This window comes from Pyricularia pennisetigena, chromosome 1 (assembly GCF_004337985.1).
Source record: "Pyricularia pennisetigena strain Br36 chromosome 1, whole genome shotgun sequence".
Classification (NCBI taxonomy): Eukaryota; Fungi; Ascomycota; class Sordariomycetes; order Magnaporthales; family Pyriculariaceae; genus Pyricularia; species Pyricularia pennisetigena.
In genome coordinates, this window is record NC_043740.1 from 5,011,560 (window position 1) to 5,029,398 (window position 17,839).

General features: G+C 52.5%; 6 protein-coding genes across 6 annotated transcripts in view; 3 read left to right on the top strand and 3 right to left on the bottom strand.

Annotated features, from left to right (window-relative positions):
* PpBr36_07926 (uncharacterized protein) overlaps nucleotides 1-9,644 on the top strand; it is a gene marked incomplete at both ends in the record, with an annotated part of 11,295 nt that extends 1,651 nt beyond the window's left edge. Inside the window, one exon of the mRNA XM_029895059.1 lies at nucleotides 9,216-9,644. Coding sequence (XP_029748606.1) covers nucleotides 9,216-9,644 — 429 coding nt within the window. The remainder of the gene's footprint in view (nucleotides 1-9,215) is intronic.
* PpBr36_07927 (uncharacterized protein) lies at nucleotides 9,210-10,824 on the bottom strand (the record flags this gene model as incomplete). The annotated part of the gene is made up of 4 exons (XM_029895060.1): nucleotides 9,210-9,716; nucleotides 9,785-10,594; nucleotides 10,698-10,757; nucleotides 10,822-10,824. 4 exons carry the CDS (start codon nucleotides 10,822-10,824, stop codon nucleotides 9,210-9,212), a joined length of 1,380 nt encoding a protein of 459 aa, XP_029748607.1.
* Nucleotides 9,776-10,426, top strand: PpBr36_07928 (uncharacterized protein; the record flags this gene model as incomplete). Its single annotated transcript, XM_029895061.1, has 2 exons — nucleotides 9,776-9,863; nucleotides 10,095-10,426. 2 exons carry the CDS (start codon nucleotides 9,776-9,778, stop codon nucleotides 10,424-10,426), a joined length of 420 nt encoding a protein of 139 aa, XP_029748608.1.
* Nucleotides 10,825-11,902: 1,078 nt separating the features above from the next.
* PpBr36_07929 (uncharacterized protein) lies at nucleotides 11,903-12,762 on the top strand (the record flags this gene model as incomplete). The annotated part of the gene is made up of 3 exons (XM_029895062.1): nucleotides 11,903-12,166; nucleotides 12,231-12,511; nucleotides 12,588-12,762. The coding sequence occupies 3 exons, from the start codon at nucleotides 11,903-11,905 to the stop codon at nucleotides 12,760-12,762; spliced, it is 720 nt and encodes a 239-aa protein (XP_029748921.1).
* An 881-nt stretch (nucleotides 12,763-13,643) lies between these two features.
* On the bottom strand, nucleotides 13,644-15,359 carry PpBr36_07930 (uncharacterized protein; the record flags this gene model as incomplete). The annotated part of the gene is made up of 1 exon (XM_029895063.1): nucleotides 13,644-15,359. The coding sequence occupies one exon, from the start codon at nucleotides 15,357-15,359 to the stop codon at nucleotides 13,644-13,646; it is 1,716 nt and encodes a 571-aa protein (XP_029748003.1).
* A 1,141-nt stretch (nucleotides 15,360-16,500) lies between these two features.
* PpBr36_07931 (uncharacterized protein) lies at nucleotides 16,501-17,814 on the bottom strand (the record flags this gene model as incomplete). The annotated part of the gene is made up of 5 exons (XM_029895064.1): nucleotides 16,501-17,090; nucleotides 17,159-17,247; nucleotides 17,304-17,430; nucleotides 17,515-17,543; nucleotides 17,648-17,814. 5 exons carry the CDS (start codon nucleotides 17,812-17,814, stop codon nucleotides 16,501-16,503), a joined length of 1,002 nt encoding a protein of 333 aa, XP_029748002.1.
* Between the last annotated feature and the right edge of the window lie 25 nt (nucleotides 17,815-17,839).

Consider the following 17,839-nt stretch of genomic DNA (forward strand, 5'->3'; position numbering starts at 1 on the left):
AAACACCAAGACAAAATGACTCACCTTGAACCAAGCGGTCCTTGGTCAAATTGGCCCCCAATATGACGGCGGCGCGGTAGTCGTCGGGCAGCTTCAAGTCAGTGCCGCGAGTGTGAGCCTCATCCAGGAACACCAGACAAACGTCCAGTGCAGTTGCAAACGGGCTGGTTTGAAGAAGCTCCGTCTTGCCGTGAATGTCAACCACGCAGAGATTGTCATCCTCGTCAAAGTAAACACATGCCTGCTTAGCCGAGGTATGCCCCTGCACCCGGTGCATGCGAAGCCACTGTCTCGCAACCTCGGCATTTCCCAGCTCGAGGATCTGCGCACCCACATCTAGTAGGACCTGTACCTCCTGCTGCATCCCCATTACCATAGTAAGCACCTGATCCGCATCGCTGCCGGTTGTGGCCCGCTGCGGGATGAGAGACACGTGGTTGTCGTCTCGCAGTAGATAACCCAGGACCAGTGCGTTGGTATGTTTTTGGCTTTCGAGGTCCAGGTGCGCGACCGAGAGAGGAAGAAGCTCGCGGGCATCGTTCGTACCACTGAAGCCGTTTGTAGGCCGTGTTTTGACCTGTCCGATATCCCAACCCGACGCGCTCAATTTGCTTGGGAACTCTTTGATGTACTTCGGAAACACGACATGTCCCAGGAAGTAGTCAATAGCCGCTTTAGCGTATCGGAGGGCTGGGAAAAGCAGCTCGACACACTGCGGTTTGTCCTTGATATTGACCCCCTCAAGATGGCGGAAGCTAGAGGGAATGTCAGGCGTATTTGCAACCCAGGCGTTGTACTCTTGATCGGGCTGGTCCGATTTGAGAAGATGACCGAATGTTATAAAGAGGTCCTCGTCGCTGAGGCCGCCATAGTAGTAGCTCAAACTGGTCAAAAGAAGGACGACCTCTGGATGGGAGAACTCTGAGCGAGGCGAGGGAGAGTCCTTCGCCCTGTATGGCACAGCTAAACGCGTGGGAGGCTGTCGCATTATGTCCAGACCATAGTTTACCCTCCAGCGCTTCTGTGCGAGGGTAAATGGCAGAACTCCGCCAGCGAGGATGCCTCGAAGCAAGAGAAGTGGTGCTTTGGTAGTATCGGACCAGAACCCGCCCTGTTTCACCTCTTCAACCGCTTTGATCTCGGCTGGAGTAAGATCAACCTTGGTGAGATAGGTAAACAAAGCCGCGCGTGAGTTTTTATTCTGTCGAGCGATCGGCAGACCAGCAAGGCCAGTCGCACAGATTCGAGATGCTACGGCGTGAACAAGCGCCTGCTGACCGTCTGCCTTGAGGATTCGAAGACGAGGAAAGCTCCCCGTGCCGAACAGATTGTGAATTTTAAAAGACGCTGGATTCGCCTGGGCAACGGAAGGTGCGACATCCCTCACAACATCCATGACATTTTGCATCAGTTTCCACCGATCTGGGCTGTAATCGATGGGCCGCTGAGTTCCCATGGTATAAACCAGCTCAAATTTAACACTGAAATTTTCGTCGCTCTCGTCCACAATGTCGCGAGAATTTTGGTCAAAGAATCGTTGTCCCTCGAGGAGAGACCGTCCGATAGCTTCTTTGCCGTTGATCAAACACTCGAGACCCATGAGTTTGAATGAGAGTATGTGTTCCGGCTGTACCAGGAGAATTCCACCCTTCCTCATGCAGCTTGTGAGATCCGCTGCAATGCCCGAAACCTGGGCTGGATCGAGGTGCAGGGCCCGCGAGAAGGGTAGCTGAAGGACATGAACATCCAATAGCCCACCTAGTTTGGCTAAAAGCATCTGCAACATCTGCTTCGACTGCGGCTTTGCTACAATGACACGGACCAGTTGAGTGCCGTCAGCGAGTAGAGCAGCCACTAGGGGTACGATGACGGAGCTTTTCCCTTCCCCCATGTTGAGCTGCATAACCGAGTTTCGGCCATCTGGGGGGCTTATCATGGTCCGGGCAATGTCAAACTGGATTGAACGGATCGTGATGTCGCTCTCGACTTCCATGAGCAGAGCCTGAGGATATTCGATAGGATCCCAGTTGGAATGTGCAATGTTTTGCAGCTCTTTGATAAGGTCCGCCGAGCTGCCCGATGAGAATGCTCGCAATAGCCTCCGAGCACGTTGAAGATCGTGCAAAGCCAATGCGAATTCGACAATTGCAGGTTTCCACTCGATGGGAAGATTTTTCCAGTTGGATGTCGAAAGCTGGGACAAGAAAAACCGACGGCAGATTCTGGGGCTGTTGACCAGCACTCTATCCTGAGCTTTGAGCTTCTCGAAAGCAGCCAGGGAGCGGAACTGTTTCAAAAGATAAGCCTGGCACGCGTTCCAGTATTCCTGTAGCAACTCTTCAGTCTGAGCTGTTTCAAGCCCGGTTTCTGTGCCACCCCTCCGGTCCAGATCAAAGCCGTGGAGAGCACGAAAGCTTGCATCAAGGTCCTTGCAGTACTTCCGCTCAAAATCAGTGTGTGTGCCAACCCGAAGACCTTTCAAAAATGCTTGAACGCAAGATGAGGGCGACTTGTCAGCATCACCACCACGAGCTTGGCTTAACTTGAGGCGAAGCCGAGGGCGCTCCTCGGGTCTAACCATCGGCGGCTGATTCTGAGCAAAAAGGTCTGCAGTGGCAGCGAACCCCTTGCCGCTGGGGACTCGGTTGTCAGCCGCGAGCTTGGGAAGCGGGGACAACTGACCAGCAGATGAGCCGACCGACTGTCGAGAGAGGGCCTGAGCAAGCTTCTTCAGGTATTTATAGAAGATGTAGTTTTGGTGCCAAATCTTCCATCGCGACCGCACAGTTGTCAATACCTTATTAACGTCCAGATAAGTCCTCAAACCGGGGCAATCGCTCTCTTTTGGCCCTCTCGGCACCTCACAAGGCCACTGCGATTCCAAGTAGGATACTAGCGCCCTGACTTTCGAGTAAAAGTTGCACTCGTACTCAGTGTAACGACGTGCCTTTGCGTCCTCTTTCCTTTCATTGGGAAGGGTGGGGAGTTTGACCTCCGCCGAGGTCTCATAACCATAACCGCCGCTGACGACGTCACTGGTGATGCAATCCGCGTCAAAGGAGTTGCCCGCAGACAGATTGTACCGAGAGGTTTTGGTTGGCGGCTCAACGGCAGCCACTTCCGGGATCGAGGCAATGGCAAAAAGCACCTCAATCATGGCCCGTGTATCATCATTAGCTATAAATGCTAGAGCCGAGAACCACGACATGAGCTGGAATACGGCAAATTCCGACCGTTTCTTTCTGAAAGCGTTGTGAATCGCCAACCAGTGCTGCGCAATCAGTTGCTCGTCCTTTTCGAGCCATATTGCGTCCCAAGCCAGGCGGGCTGGCAGCTCACCTTCTGGCCCATAAATGTCGCCTGTCTGGTGGAAAAAGCTCCACATGCTTGACACTTGGCTGCTCTGGTACGAGCTCACCAAAAGCGGCTTGGCCGATAAAAGCGCCTGAGAAATTGTCAGAGTCGCATCGCAACGGGGTTCCTTTCGCAAACGGTCCCTGCTCTGGTAGGCTCTATCGCGCCATGTCGTGAACTCTTCGGCCCCAAAGCCGGGAGCTCGTGACCAGGAGCAGTTGATCATGTCTCGCTCGGTAAGCACCGGATTCGAAGTGCGCGAAGAATAAAGTTTCTTGACAAAAACGGGACTGATACCGAGCTGGCGATCCGCCTGTTGGAGTAAAACCTTCACTTTATCACAAAAGAGAATGTGTTGAGAAAGGAAGCCCAGATGTTGATCCCATTGAACCAGTTGCATCTCCATGAGGTTTTCTGGATAAAAGCTTCGCATGGGCGTGAGTGATGCTATGTTCAGCAGCAGATTTGCATCAGCTTGGGATAGATTGAAAACAGAGCGTGCGGCAGCTGAGTCCAAAATCAAAAGGGCCTGCTCGGTGCCCGTATATCCGGTTAGCTTGTCAGGGAGACAGAATGATGTCAGAGCGTGTAGGTAGGCGATATAAATCTTGCTTCTGAAGTTTCCATTGTCCACGAGACGGCCAAGCTGCTCGTCAACGTTGTAACAATGAACTCGTGTCGAGGTGCCTTTGGCTACGAAAACTTGAACATGAGTAACCCTTGTGTGAAGCCGATGTTTGCAAAAAAAATAGGAAACTTTGCCGTCAGGAATCAAGATTGCTCGCTTATCCCCAGTGCTGTTAACGAGGACGAGCTTGCTTTGAAGCCCTATGAGCGTCTCGATTGCTTGTGAGGGATCAATGTGCATCCCGCGAAACTGCCGCGAGTGAATTTCAGTCGACCCGGCTAGGACACTAAACCCAAGCTGCAGTCTAGGCAAATCAATGTCTAGAGCCGATTTGTCTGCAGCCACCGAGACGTGAAGGTATGAAAAGTCCTCGAGAGGGTCAAAAATGGCGCTCATGGCTTTCATGGTTCCGCTTGATTGAGAAACAAGCTGGCGGTTGGCCCTCTGTAATTTCCATCTGTCTCCATGCTTGGACAAAATCCAGTTCTCCGCCGACGAGTTCCACTTTGTCGCAAAAGGTCGGAACTCTATTGTCTTGGATGAAGGGTCGTACCAGTGAAGGTGGCTGTCAACGAACCAGACAGGCAGCATTTGACGAAACACCCTGGAGGGTACAAGATGCCACATGGCTGATTTTCCTTCCTCGACTCCCTGCTGTTTCTCTGCCGACACGATCAAATCCTCATCGTTGGGCCCTTCGAGTCCCAGATTGACCGAGTGTTCGGAAACCAGGCCTTTGATAGAGAATTGCATTCCGGGCGAATTGGAAGGCATGACATCTAAAATGCTTTGACCGAATAGTAGCTGATATGTCGGATGAGCTTCGCACGCTGCGGAGACGCGCGATACCGGGACACAATTAACCAGTAGCTCGCCAGTCAAAAGATTGTAATGCACAGGCAGAGATCGACCATGGACCTCCGAGGTTTCAGAGGCAACCCAGTACATCATGGAGCACACGAGTTTCCATCCTTTATCGCCCTTTCGATACTCTGGCCAGTGACGATGAATAGCATGATCGAACGGGTTGTTCTCCGATGCTCCAGCAGCTATACTCATCGATGGAAGAGCGCGGTGACAGAGCCTTCTCCATCGTGCCACGAACAGACTCATGACCGAACCATTGGCAAATTCACTGGGTTGCAGACATTCTTGAACGCTAATACACGCCTGGATAAACATGGATACATCCTCATGCTTGGTCAAAAGCGTCTTGAGATGGGGCTCTTCCACATCGAAGGTAAAGAGGCAGATGAGACCAATCTCGGCAGCCTTTGCCAGGAGTTCCTGTCGAAAGTCCTCGGCGACATTTTGGGAGTCCACCTTGATTTTTTCCAGCCAAGCAAATGCGGTTTGGCGAGCCTCGGAAAGAAATTCTAGGCAGGCAGTATGAACGGAGGACGAAGAAGAAAGGGAAAGCACTCGCGCAGCCACGGCAGCGAAGTTTGCCAAAGCTTGGCATGACTCCCAATTTCGCTTCACACGTCCACAAGAATCACGAAGACGGTTGACAAGTTCATGGCAGAAAACATCGTCGTTGACGATGAAGTGATTTCGTCGAAAAGCATCGTTTGCCCTGAGCCCGTTTTTGCTGGTTGCCACTGAGGTTGGACCGGTTTGATACATAACCTGCCAAAGCACAAAGCTTGTTTCGGGCTTTCGGAAATCGATTTCCGGCATCGAAAGCTGCAGAAGGATGTTCTGCCACTGGAGCTTACTCCCCAAGGGTAGCGAGCACAATGACTTGAACTCGGAAACTGAGATGTGATCAGGGGCATTAGACTGATCCGCAATAACAGTGTTCGGCGGAAGCCCCTCAGGCGACATATACGGCCTGTACAAGAATTTGTTCAAAGAACCCACTGCCGATTGGTATGTGCAGCCATGGGACAAGGTGTCCGAGATGCTACGCCGGTTGAGATCTGATTTGGTCGAGGTTTCAGTATCGAAAAAGTGGTATGTCATGCCATTGTTCAGACAAACATCACTGTCGGTTACAGAGAGGTTAACCGAAACAGTTTTTCTATGCGTGCGGCGATGCGGTTTGGTCGAACTAGACAGAACAATACGACGGGATTCTGAAGACGAGGCGCGGTAATTGGCGAGGGCATCGTAGCTGAAGAGATCGTTCTCACAGGTGCGACGGTCACCGGAGCCATTGTACACGCAACCGAAGACTTGAAGCTGCACAAACACAGTAGCCTCACGCCACGACGCAAAGCTTTTGTGGAGCTGGAGTTCAAACACTGTTGCCTGAGCCTTGAGAGGTTCCTGAGGTAATGGCCACTCGTGGATGTCGATTGTCAACGAGTTCATTTTCTTGTAGGTGTCGCACTTGTTGCACCACCGCGGGTGGGAAGTATACGGCCTGCCGCGCCGGTTGACACCCGACACTTCATCACAAACCGCCTTTTCGTAGGACGCCTTCAGAGAAGAGTATTGAGACTTAATTTTGGATAGCTCTCGCTTCTTTTGCTCTCGATCCCTACCTGCCTGGGCCTCTATCTGGGAGAGCAGAGCCTGCAGAGTTGGAGACTGAGCGTAATGTCGAACTGCGAACGATCGAGGGTTCCCGAAAGAACCGAATATGTAAGGTAGTGTCTTGTCAGTTTCTTGATGTCTCTGCTGAAGATACAGCTCAACCTTTTGGAGTCTGATCATGTCTTGGCGGAGAGGCAAAACCAGCGACTCCAACAGGCCCACCGGGATCGCGGGCGAATATTCGCGTAGAAGCGCGTTTTGGCTGATGGCCGACTTGTCGCACGCAACCCAGAGCTCCATTATCGTCAATACAATTTGCGAAACGCCCTCTGGGTTCCCATTGTAGACTGCACTGTTTGTGGATTTATAGTGAACGATGAGGTCGGAAAGCTTGGAACAGGTATCTTCCTCATCGATATGCTTGCAGATCCAGTCCTCAAGGTGATTTGCGACCCACGCTTCGACCGAGTATATGTTGAAAAGAATGTACTCCCTCGACCCACTCACATTGATCCTTGGTAAAGCGTCACTGGGAAAAGGCAATAGGTAGTTATGCTCGTAGAATATTCGCTGGGCCGTGAGTTGTTCACGTGTTTCTATCGACTCAAGGAATGAGTCGAGCGTGGGAAGGGAATGGAAAACGTCTTCCTCAATATCAAGCTTCTCAAGCTGCAAGAGTTTGTTGGGTGCTGTCAAAGATGCAGAGACTTGCTGTTGTCGCTAACGAAGCTCGTACATTGCACCTATTAAAAACCCATCAACCATCTGGAGGACAGACTCTGGCAGCTTAAATTGTGAAGGACCTTGGGCGCTGGTCAGCTTGAGCCGTCGACGAGCTACCTTGAGTCGCATGACCTCCAGGGAGTTGCTATCCAGACGAGTAGGTGCTGCCGCACGGAGGATCCGAGCAGATAAATAGAGCATGAAGGCCTTGTACATGGCCAGCCCATCATCTGGCGATTGTCGATAAAAGACGAGCTGCATGGTGACACGAAGTAACAGCCATAGCGGCGATCGCCTCCAGGGCATGAACTCGTCATTCCACATGACCTCGTCCCGTGTGTTCTTCCAAAGCCCAGCGTCCTCGACTGGATCTGTTACGGGGCCAAGGAAAGCTGTGATAAACTCAGTTACATGGTGTGGGCTCGGGGTGTCACGCTCCTCAACAAGATACTGTCCTGCCTTCATTACTTTGGGCCGAGAATCAGGTGTTGTGGAGGATGCCAGCTTGTACAGCATGGATGAAAACGACGAAACGAAGTCAGTTTTTCCAAAACCATGATCTTCCATGCGCATGGCGATTGCAACACCTGGGAAATAGCGCCGAAGCCTCCCGGCGGAGGCCATTGTGTCTTGGTTGCGTGGAGACAGCTCGAAAAGGTCGAGTTGCATCTTGTCCGGCGTTCTAGTGATCATGATGCCAGCATTTTGTTTGACGATGTGAAGTGCGACGGATCCTGATTGACATAATAGAAGATCAAAGTCAATCAAAGTTTTCCCATCAAAGGCAGCAAAGGGTGAAAGCAATGTCAAGGTAGGGTTTGGCCCTAGAACGTACCTAACTTTCCGTTTACCATATCCAGAATGGTCGCACTGAGCTCGCTCTCATCAAGCTGAACAGTGTCTTGGGCCCGAACACCGATCGTTGCCTGTAACAAACTGGCCACAGATGCCACCGCTGCGCGTTGGTCCTGCGGGACCCAATCCTTGAAGTCGATGAGCGCATCATGTACGGTCGAAAGTATGAAGGCCTCCTTCCTGGCAGAACCGTCATCACCGTTGGGGAGCTTTGGGGGTAAAAAGACATGATTTACCAAGTAGAGAAGGTCGTCCAGAGCCAGGTTGGCTCCGGCCTTGCTCTTTGACATGATGTATCAACGCAAGCCGCAAAGCTCTCTTTTGTTTGGGCGCGCTGGGCGCGGTTACGATGCGTATAAAGCCAGTCAAATCAAATCCAGGTAATCGACTCTAAGCCGTTACAAGGTGGTGATAAGGACAAGATGGAAAGAAAAGAAGTAAAGACGAAGACGAAGAACAACAGGGGTCTCAAGGTATCTAGCAAAGGTAATGGTAACAAGACACAAGAAGATAGAGTACTGTTAATGGACAGGTAGAAAAGTTCCGGTGGAACAAGTGATGATATTTAGAAATATGGTAGAGAAAAGTGACAAAGGACGTAAGAAATGCGTAGCAGATTTAAAAGACCGTGCCGAGGGGTGCCTAGTCAAGTAAGACCGCCCAGGCATGCTGTAGATTTACGGGCTGAGGGCAGAGTGACGGTTTATTGAGTGCCAACTGAAAACAAACGGAGGCCAGTCGGCACAGTGCAGAGGATAGTGGATCACAAATCGAGGGGAAGGCCTGGTGATTCAAGACCTAGCTAACAAGAACCCAGATAGACAAACGGGTTCCCATGAAACCAGAGTTGGACAAAGAAAAGAGAGCAAAGCACATGACATATCTAACGTGCTTGGAGAAGGTTCCGCGAATCAAGAGAGGTAAAAAAAAAAAAAAAAAAAAAAAAAAAAAAAAAAAAAACCGTAGGTTGGCCGCAGAGGCTAGCAGACAGATAAACATGTAGTAAATATCATGGTGCGCGGGAAACTACCGTCCCTGAGAGCACAAGTTGTGTGGGATTTATCGTCTATCACTTGCTTCTCTATGAAACCACCATCCACTCCACCTTTCCAGCCAAAAAAATACAGGTTCCCAACGGCACGTCAATTCCCAAGTATTTCTGGTATAATTACAGGTAAAGTCCCTCTGGCTCGCCCTCTTGCTTGGTGCGCAGAACCCTCTCCCTGGCAGCACGGAAGTCGGCCATCTGGACACGCATTCTCCTCTCACGAAGCGCCATCAGCCCAGCCTCAGAGCAGATTGCCTTGATGTCGGCACCAGACAGGTCATCCTTCTGCGCAATGAACTCTTCCAAATCGACGTCCTCGTTGAGAGACATCTTGGAGGTGTGGAGGGTGAAGATCTTGCGCTTGGTGTTCTGATCAGGATTCTCGAACAAGATCTTTCTGTCGATACGGCCGGGTCTGATCAAGGCCGGGTCAAGCGTCTCAATCTTGTTGGTGGCCATAATGACCTTTACGTCACCACGGTCGTCGAAACCGTCGAGCTGGTTGAGCAGCTCCAACATGGTACGTTGGACCTCGCGCTCGCCTCCGGATGTTGAGTCGTATCTCTTGGTGCCAATAGCATCAATTTCGTCGATGAACACAATGGAGGGGGCGTTTTCAGCGGCAACCTGGTTTGTATTGGTCAGTTTCTCAATACGCAGTGATTTCTCGGCTCAATGCGATAAACATGACATACCTGGAACAACTGCCGCACCAACCGAGGTCCATCGCCGAGATACTTCTGGATCAGCTCACTACCAACAATGCGCAGGAAGGTGGCTGAAGTTTGGTTTGCCACCGCCTTTGCCAACAGTGTTTTGCCTGTGCCAGGAGCTCCGTAAAGAATGACACCCTTGGGCGGCTTGATACCCATTTCCTCGTAGAGTTCCGGATGTAGCAGAGGCAGCTCGACCGACTCCCGGACCTCCTGGATTTGTTGCTCTAAACCACCAATATCGGCATAAGACTCGGTCGGCGCCTTGTCCAACTTCATCACACTGACCAAGGGGTCGGCATCATCAGTCAAGACACCAACAATGCTAACGCTCTTGTGGTGAAGGAGTACACTGGCGCCAGGCTCAAGAAGGTCCTTGTCGACAAAGCTCATGATGCTAACATAGTATTCTGGGCCTGTAGTGCTCGAAACGATAGCATGGTCGTCGTCAATCATCTCCTCAAGGGTACCAACGCCCATTGGGCTGCCTCGCATGTCGTCGACACGACCACGCTCGTCGGCCATGCGATCACCGGCGTCCAGGTCAGATGCAGGAGCATTGCTGTCTTTGGCGGCCTTGACTCGCCGCAAGCGTTCCTGATTTTCGACAAACTCCTCTTCTAGAAGCAAATGATCGTGTGTGCGCTGCATTCGTAGCAACCTCAACTTGCATCGACTGGTTGGGTAAATGGCGGGGAGCTTGGCAGCGGCGCTGGTGCCACCTCCTCTTCTCTTCTTGCGGCCGACTCGGGTCGTAGGTCTTGGAGGGGGCTCGTACTTGGGCTTATCCTTCTGTTGATGGCGAGAAAGTTAGAAGGGTGTCGATGGATCTGGTGAACAGCCCGACTGGGCGGTCCACTTGGGTCGGGTGGCATTGGACGATTATATTCCGTACCTTCTTGTCCTTGTCGTCTTTGCCATCTTGGCCACCGCCCATGCCGGACTGGTTTTGACCCTGCGAGCAGCGATAGTCAGCTTCAGCTTGTTCTAAGAAGATGTACCGAGCGACTCGGACTCACCATCTTGGATGGTGTTGGGTGCGCTGATGCGCCTTGTGGGGAGAGGTCCTGGCGCTGGCAATGAAAGCAGCAGATGCAGCAAGAACCTCTAGCTCTGCTGTTGCAATAACTGCGTCTGATGTCGTGAGTGGGATATCGAGTTTTGTTTCGAATCCCAGTGATGTTGTCAAGGTAATGTGATGGATGTGGCAGTGACGGATGTGGAAAGCCGATGGGGCAACTAGGTTGTGGTTCTGATGATGGTAATCCAGGCGTCAACGTAAACGCGACAGCTCTTGTGCACGGTCCACTTTGTGGTTGTGGATAGTGAATTGATTGTGGCGTCCTGAGTGGATTCTTGGACAATTCAGCCACACTTGCCTCGAGCTTCTGAGTATGTCCTAACCTACCCTGGTGCAGTGGAGGGGTCCCCAGACAATCTTATCAGCTCCACTCGTCAGGTCGTACAAGGGCAGGGGTTGTGGACCCATAAGGTTCCTGGAGCTCGCTTCCTGATGACGAAGTGCGAATCAATGCCGCCCCTCCAATTCGAACCCGACCCAAGTCGGAATCCAGGTCACATCCAACCACACTCCAAAGTGCGAGTTTGGGCGACGGCCACTTGTCGGACGCCCAAGTAATCTAGCCCAATCAAAGAGATCGACGGATTCCGAGAAGACAGTTTTCCCATCAGTTACCTGGTCTATCTTCCCTGCTAACCTCATTCTTTGTTCGTGATTGTGGATCTCATTGGGTTTCAGCCCGGGCGGAGAAGACTACCTCAGTCTGGTCGGTCGGTAACACCATTTTCAACCTCCGATAGAAGTCATCTCGAAACGTCGACCAAAAAGACTGCGCTTGCAAGCATTTGCTTCTTGTCTCAGTTGCTGCGATATACGAGCCACAACCTCCCACGCCTATTCCAACATTCAATCGACTTCTGGCCAAGTATTCTGCTGCTTTCCATCGAGCATCGAAATACCACATTTCCAATACTACCTACCTACCCGAGACCCTTTACGCTATTACACCGATATTTCATAAAAAGACGCCTGCGGACGAGAACAACACCCAGACTGACCGTCATTCGAAAATTGTCATAATGGCTATGAGTTCGCGTCTCCGGCGTGTTGCCAAGGAACTGCAAGACATACAAAATGACAGAGACAACTCTGGCGTTATGGCATCGGCCATCAACGAGTCGGACCTCACACATCTGAGAGGTTCTTTCCCGGGGCCGCCAGGAACTCCATATGAGGGTGGCACATATGTTGTCGACATCATAATCCCTGACACATACCCCTTCAAGTCACCTATAATGAAGTTCGAGACTAAGATGTGGCATCCCAACGTCAGCAGCCAAACCGTAAGCCAAAACTAATGACTGCTCAAGTCACTGTTATCAGTGCTAACACTGTCTCCTCGCGCAGGGAGTAATTTGTCTCGACACTCTAGGAGCCGGCTGGTCTCCTGTGGGCACCATAAAGATGGCTCTCTTGTCTCTCCGCATGCTTCTCGAATCGCCCAACCCGCGCGACCCGCAAGACGCCGAAGTCGCCAAAATGATGATGGAGGATCCCGACTACTTCAAGGTTGTTGCACACGACTGGGCTGTCAGGTACGCGGGCGCTCGCAGGACGCAACCGCCCCCCGACCAATACGTCAGAAAGACCCCCATCGTGGCCCAGAAGGTAGCGGAGGATCCCCGAAGGTAAGACTGATCTGATCTCGTGAGAACGATGGGCTATCAACGGATTTGCTGACCACCAGCGTTTGACCTGCTTCAGGTACTGCGGATACAATAAGGACCTCATCGACCGTTTTGTGAGCATGGGATTCGAGCTCGACAAAGTTGTGGAAGCTTTCCTCTTCGTTGGTATCGACCGCAATGGTGGGCGCGACTACGAGCTTGAGGAGGCATACATGGGCGACATCACAGCTAGGCTTTTGGGCGAGCAGTGAGGAATATGGAGTGGAATTGGTACCAGACATTCGCGACAGGTGGCGAACGACACCAGAGCGTTGACTTGGTTTGTTTTTTCTTTACTTCGGCTCCTTTGAACTTTCTGTTTATATGACTTATTTGCATGTCTTGAGTTTGGGTGGGACTGGCATATACATATTATCGGCGTTACTGTGCGGGGGTTTTGGGTTCAGATTCACATTCGGTCTTCAGGCCACTGCGATAACGGTCGCATCTTGCTATTTAGGGTAGAATACCAATTATATACATGATCAACGCACTGAGATTCTACATGAACAGTGAGAACGCCGCGATGTGCAAATTTCAAAGTCCGAGGGATGAAGGATGGCTTGATCTAGAGTTTGATTCTTTGTCGAGGGATAATTTGTTGATCCTGCTTTAGCTCTCAGAACATTGCCTGGATTGATATGTGTCACAGTCAAGTGCGAGACGATTGCATGTATGTACCTATGATTTGCTGTTCCAGTAGCTGTCCCTGGTTCAGGAAGGTTAAGCTTTGGCGAGGCAATATATCAAAGATTATCTTCGTAAGGATGATCTGGAGAAGCCATTTGCCAGGCGAGAAAAAAATGATCTTAGATTTCCTCTTCAACGTTGCCAAAGCAGAGCCAGAAAGAAGCAGTTTCTTGTAGCCTCTAGTCCAGGAGACGTTCCAGGTACCTCGGGTCTCATATACGACATGTGGTACGGGTTGAATCAAGAGTATGACAATTTCAATCGTACTCCGAAATGGAAATCATCAAACTTTCGAGATTAAAAGACCCAAATGTAGCATTGGATTGCTGAACGGCTTTTTGTCTACGGTTGCTAAAGAAGGGATTTTCACCATCTAAGCACAAGGGTGCAACCCAGGCACAGCTCACTTCTCGATGCCCTCGTACGTCACGCGGGAGACATACGCAGCGGGGGTGTCCTCGGGACAGACCTCGCCCTCGCCCTGCCCGTTGCAAGTCGCGTAGACGCCCACAAGGGTACCAACAAACGGGCCCTTTCCACCGCTGACAAAGCGGGAGGCCACGGTCCCCAGAGTAATCTTGGTAGCTCCCTCCTCCGCCGGGCCGGCAGAGAACTCGTACTCGGTCGCGCTGATGGCCCGGATCTCGAGCCTGATGGTGTCGCTCCAGTCCTCAGGGACGGGCTGGACAACTTCGGCCGGCGGCTGCACCCCGACGTCCTGGCTCTCGGTCTTGAGGCGGATGGATCGCCCCTTGCCGCAGCCCTGGCGGACGATGGAGAGGTCGATGTGGTTGTACTGGGTCAAGAAGGCCGTCACGCCCGCCTCTTGTCCGGGCTTCAGGGGCACAAAGTCCAGGTCGGCGGCAAAGTCGAAGCGCGTGTGCGTCTGCCTGCGGCCGACGAAGCCGAGGCCCCTCATGCCGTTGGTCTCGTGGTCCTGGTGGCCCTCACCCGTCAGGTTGCTGCGCGTCGGGACGATCTTGAGTCCCCGGTCCGGCGAGACGGAGAAGGTGTCGTCCCGCGGCACACGCCAGTACATCCAGTTTGGCGGGATCGCCGCGCCGGCGGCCTTGAAGTCGACGGCCTGCGGGGCGGTGACGAACGGTCCGTAGCCCGGCAGATCCAGAGCGTTCTCCGCCACGGGCAGCGGGCCCTCCATCGTGCCGCGCACGGGCTGCATCACCGGCCACTCGCCCTCGTCCCACGTCACCGGGAACAGCACCGTCTCCCTGCCCATCGGGTAGTGGCTGTACTCTGGCCCGGACCTCGTCGCGAGGCACATGCCCCACCAGTTGCCGTCGCCGTCCTGGAAGAGGTCCGCGTGCCCGACCGTCTGGAACAGCTCGTTTGTGCCGCGGTTCGTCAGGTGCGGGTTGTGCGGACTGGGCTCGTAGGGGCCAGTGATATTTCTCGCCCGAGCCATGGTGACGGCGTGGTCCGTCGCGGTGCCGCCCTCGGCGATCAGGAGGTAGTACCAGCCGTCCTTCTTGTAGAAGTGAGGACCCTCGGGCCAGACACCACCGGTGCCGTTCCAGAGCTCGATGGCAGGCTGGCTGAGCTCGCCCGTCTCGATGTTGAGTTCCTGAAGGACGATTCCCTGAGTTGCGGCGTAGACTTTACCGTCGTCGTCCCAGAAGAGGTCAGGGTCGATCCGGTTCGGGTAGAAGAGCACAGGGTCACTCCAAGCCTCGTCGGAAAAGGGGTCCGTGGTCTTGAAGAGGACTCCGAGTAGTACCTCGTTGACCGATTCGGCATTGAGGTACTCGCAAGCAACGTAGTAGGTACCTTGATGCATCCTGATCGTCGCCGCGTACATGCCGCCCATCTGGTTGAAGGTGCTCCACGAGATGCCGGGGAGTTGAGACTCGCGGCTCCAGACATGGCTGACCAATTTCCAGTCGACCAGGTTCCTCGACGCGTAGATCGGCAGACCAGGGAACGCAACAAAAGTCGAAGCGACACATAGAAAGATTCCGTCAGGCGTACGGATACATGACGGGTCCGAGTGCCAACCGGGAATGACAGGGTTGGTGTATGTCTGATTCGCCGGCGACTGCGCTGCAGCAATGGCAGCCATCGTGGATGTGAGGAGAAGAGCGAGTCTGCCAATGAACTTCATGATGAGCAACCTTGTTACACAGTATCGCCGTTGATGACTTACCTTCTAGCGGCGTCTACAGGCGGCGAACAGTATGTTCGACCTACTTTTTAAATGTTCACATCATCGTACGTTCTCAGGAGCAAGTGCGCACGTTCCATGGTAGAGGATGCAATGAGGTCCGCAACTCCGCACGGCGTTGTTCTGGTGGTCGGCAAACCGGGTAAAGTCTGGGGAGCGGGGATCCCACCAATCGATTCATACCAAGGTCCAAAATGTCAGTCGGCCGAGGCGGGGATGATTTGACAGGTTCCAAGGTTGAAGAAAAGATGGACAGAATATCGGCAGTGAAAGATCTGAAAGTCGGGGTCGAAATACGTCAGAACGGGTCCGATGTTACTTGCCCTGGAAAGACACGGTCCGGTCAATCTAAACGGGAAGATCGGTCAGGAGCCATCACTATAAGACCCGGCCACAAATCTCGGTTTAAACAGCCGGATGGACCTCTCTCGCATGCCAAGACCTGAGCTGCATTGCAGCCAGATCGGAGAAGCAAATCGCTTATTGAGAAGGGAAGGGGTATTTGTGCAATTTGCCGTTAGGGAAGGGGAGGACAAGGCACAAACTAATGACTTTGGAGGAAGTGAGGGATATCCTAGGAAGGGTGATCGACAGATTTTCACATGAGATTCATGTTTATGAGCTGGAGCGGACAATATCAAGGATAATCTGTTAAACTGTAATCTGGAATCAAATCAGCAAGTGTCTTGATCAGACTCAAGTTGGGATTGTGAAAAAAAAAAGGGGGGGAGCACCAGCTCAGTGTAAGAAACAAGTAACAATGAAGAAACATTGAGGAGGCAACCCGGCGTCACAACATGCGAACGACTTGGGTAAAACATCAATCAGTACACTGTAGCAAAAGATGAAATGGTACCATTGAAATGGTTGTATACCTCAGTAATTTGCCGTTGCTTGATCCCGCCGTCTAAGTTAGTTGCCCAAATGCGAAAGGTGACGCAATATTGTCGAAAGCCAAATATATCCACAGCTTGTGCGCCAGTTGACAAACAAGGAAAAAAATAATAATACTATGTTGTTGCACAAATCACCGACTTTTCCTCTTCCTCCACCGAGCAGTCTCAAATCCAGAGAAATATTATTACAACAGATCGCGCCTGACGAACTCGTCGCGGAGAGCCTTGCCCAGACCAGCGGGAGAGGGCTCAACAATGACGCCAGCGGCCTCGAGAGCCTTGATCTTGGAGTCGGCACCACCCTTGCCTCCGGAGACGATGGCACCGGCGTGACCCATGCGGCGGCCAGCGGGAGCCGAGATACCGGCAATGAAAGAAACAACGGGCTTGCCGCCGTTGACTGTGTTGTTGGCACGCAGGAAGTCGGCGGCCTCCTCCTCGGCGGAACCACCAATCTCACCAATCATGATGATACCGTCGGTCTCGCCATCCTGGAGGAAGACCTTCAGGCAGTCGATGAAGTTGGTGCCGCTGAAGGGGTCACCGCCAATACCGACGACGAGCGACTGGCCGAGACCAGCCTGGGTGGTCTGGTTGACGGCCTCGTAGGTCAGGGTGCCGGATCTGCTGACAATGCCGATGCGGCCGCGCTTGTGGATGAAGCCAGGCATGATACCAATCTTGCACTGGCCAGGAGCGATGATACCGGGGCAGTTGGGGCCGACGAGGCGCGTCTTGCTCTGGGATTTGAGGATCGAGGTGATGCGAACCATGTCTACACAAGGATGTCAGCATATGCATGGAAAATTCAGGTGTTTTTAAAAGCCATTGGACCCAACGCACCATGTTGAGGAATGCCCTCCGTGATGCAAACCACGAGAGGAACCTCGGCAGCAACGGCCTCTTCTATACCGGCGGCAGCCAAAGGAGGACTACAATACTTGTCAGTGATGGTGGCGGTATTCGCGGCTTTCATTATATTCCTTACGGCACAAAGATTGCCGTGGCATTTGCGCCAGTCTGCTTGACACCATCGGCAACGTTGGCGAAGACGGGAAGGTCGAGGTGTGTCTGGCCGGCCTTCTTGGGGTTTGTGCCACCAACAACCTTGGTGCCTGAATGCAGTGTTTCGTGTGTGTTAGCGCAGATCGATTCAAAATCGAGCTGAGGTCCTGATGGTTCGGGGAAGGTATTCATACCATAGTCAATGGCTTGTTGTGCGTGGAAACTAAAGATTGGATGGCTTCGTGTCAGCTATGGTCGAAGAAAATGCATCGCAAAGCGTCCACCTGTAGAGCAGCAGCGCAGGTCAATCTTCAGGCTGAGACTCACGTTCCCTGTTTTCCGGTGAATCCCTGGAAAAGGACCTTGGTGTCGCTATTGATCCTCAGGTTGTTGATGGTGGCTGCGTAAGGGCTGGCCGACGAGCTGTATGTCCTCGTCGAGATCTGGCGCAGGATAGCGCCACTGGGGCGGAGTTGTCGGGAAATGGCCTGCATCTTTTCTGTTTGATGTAGGACTCAA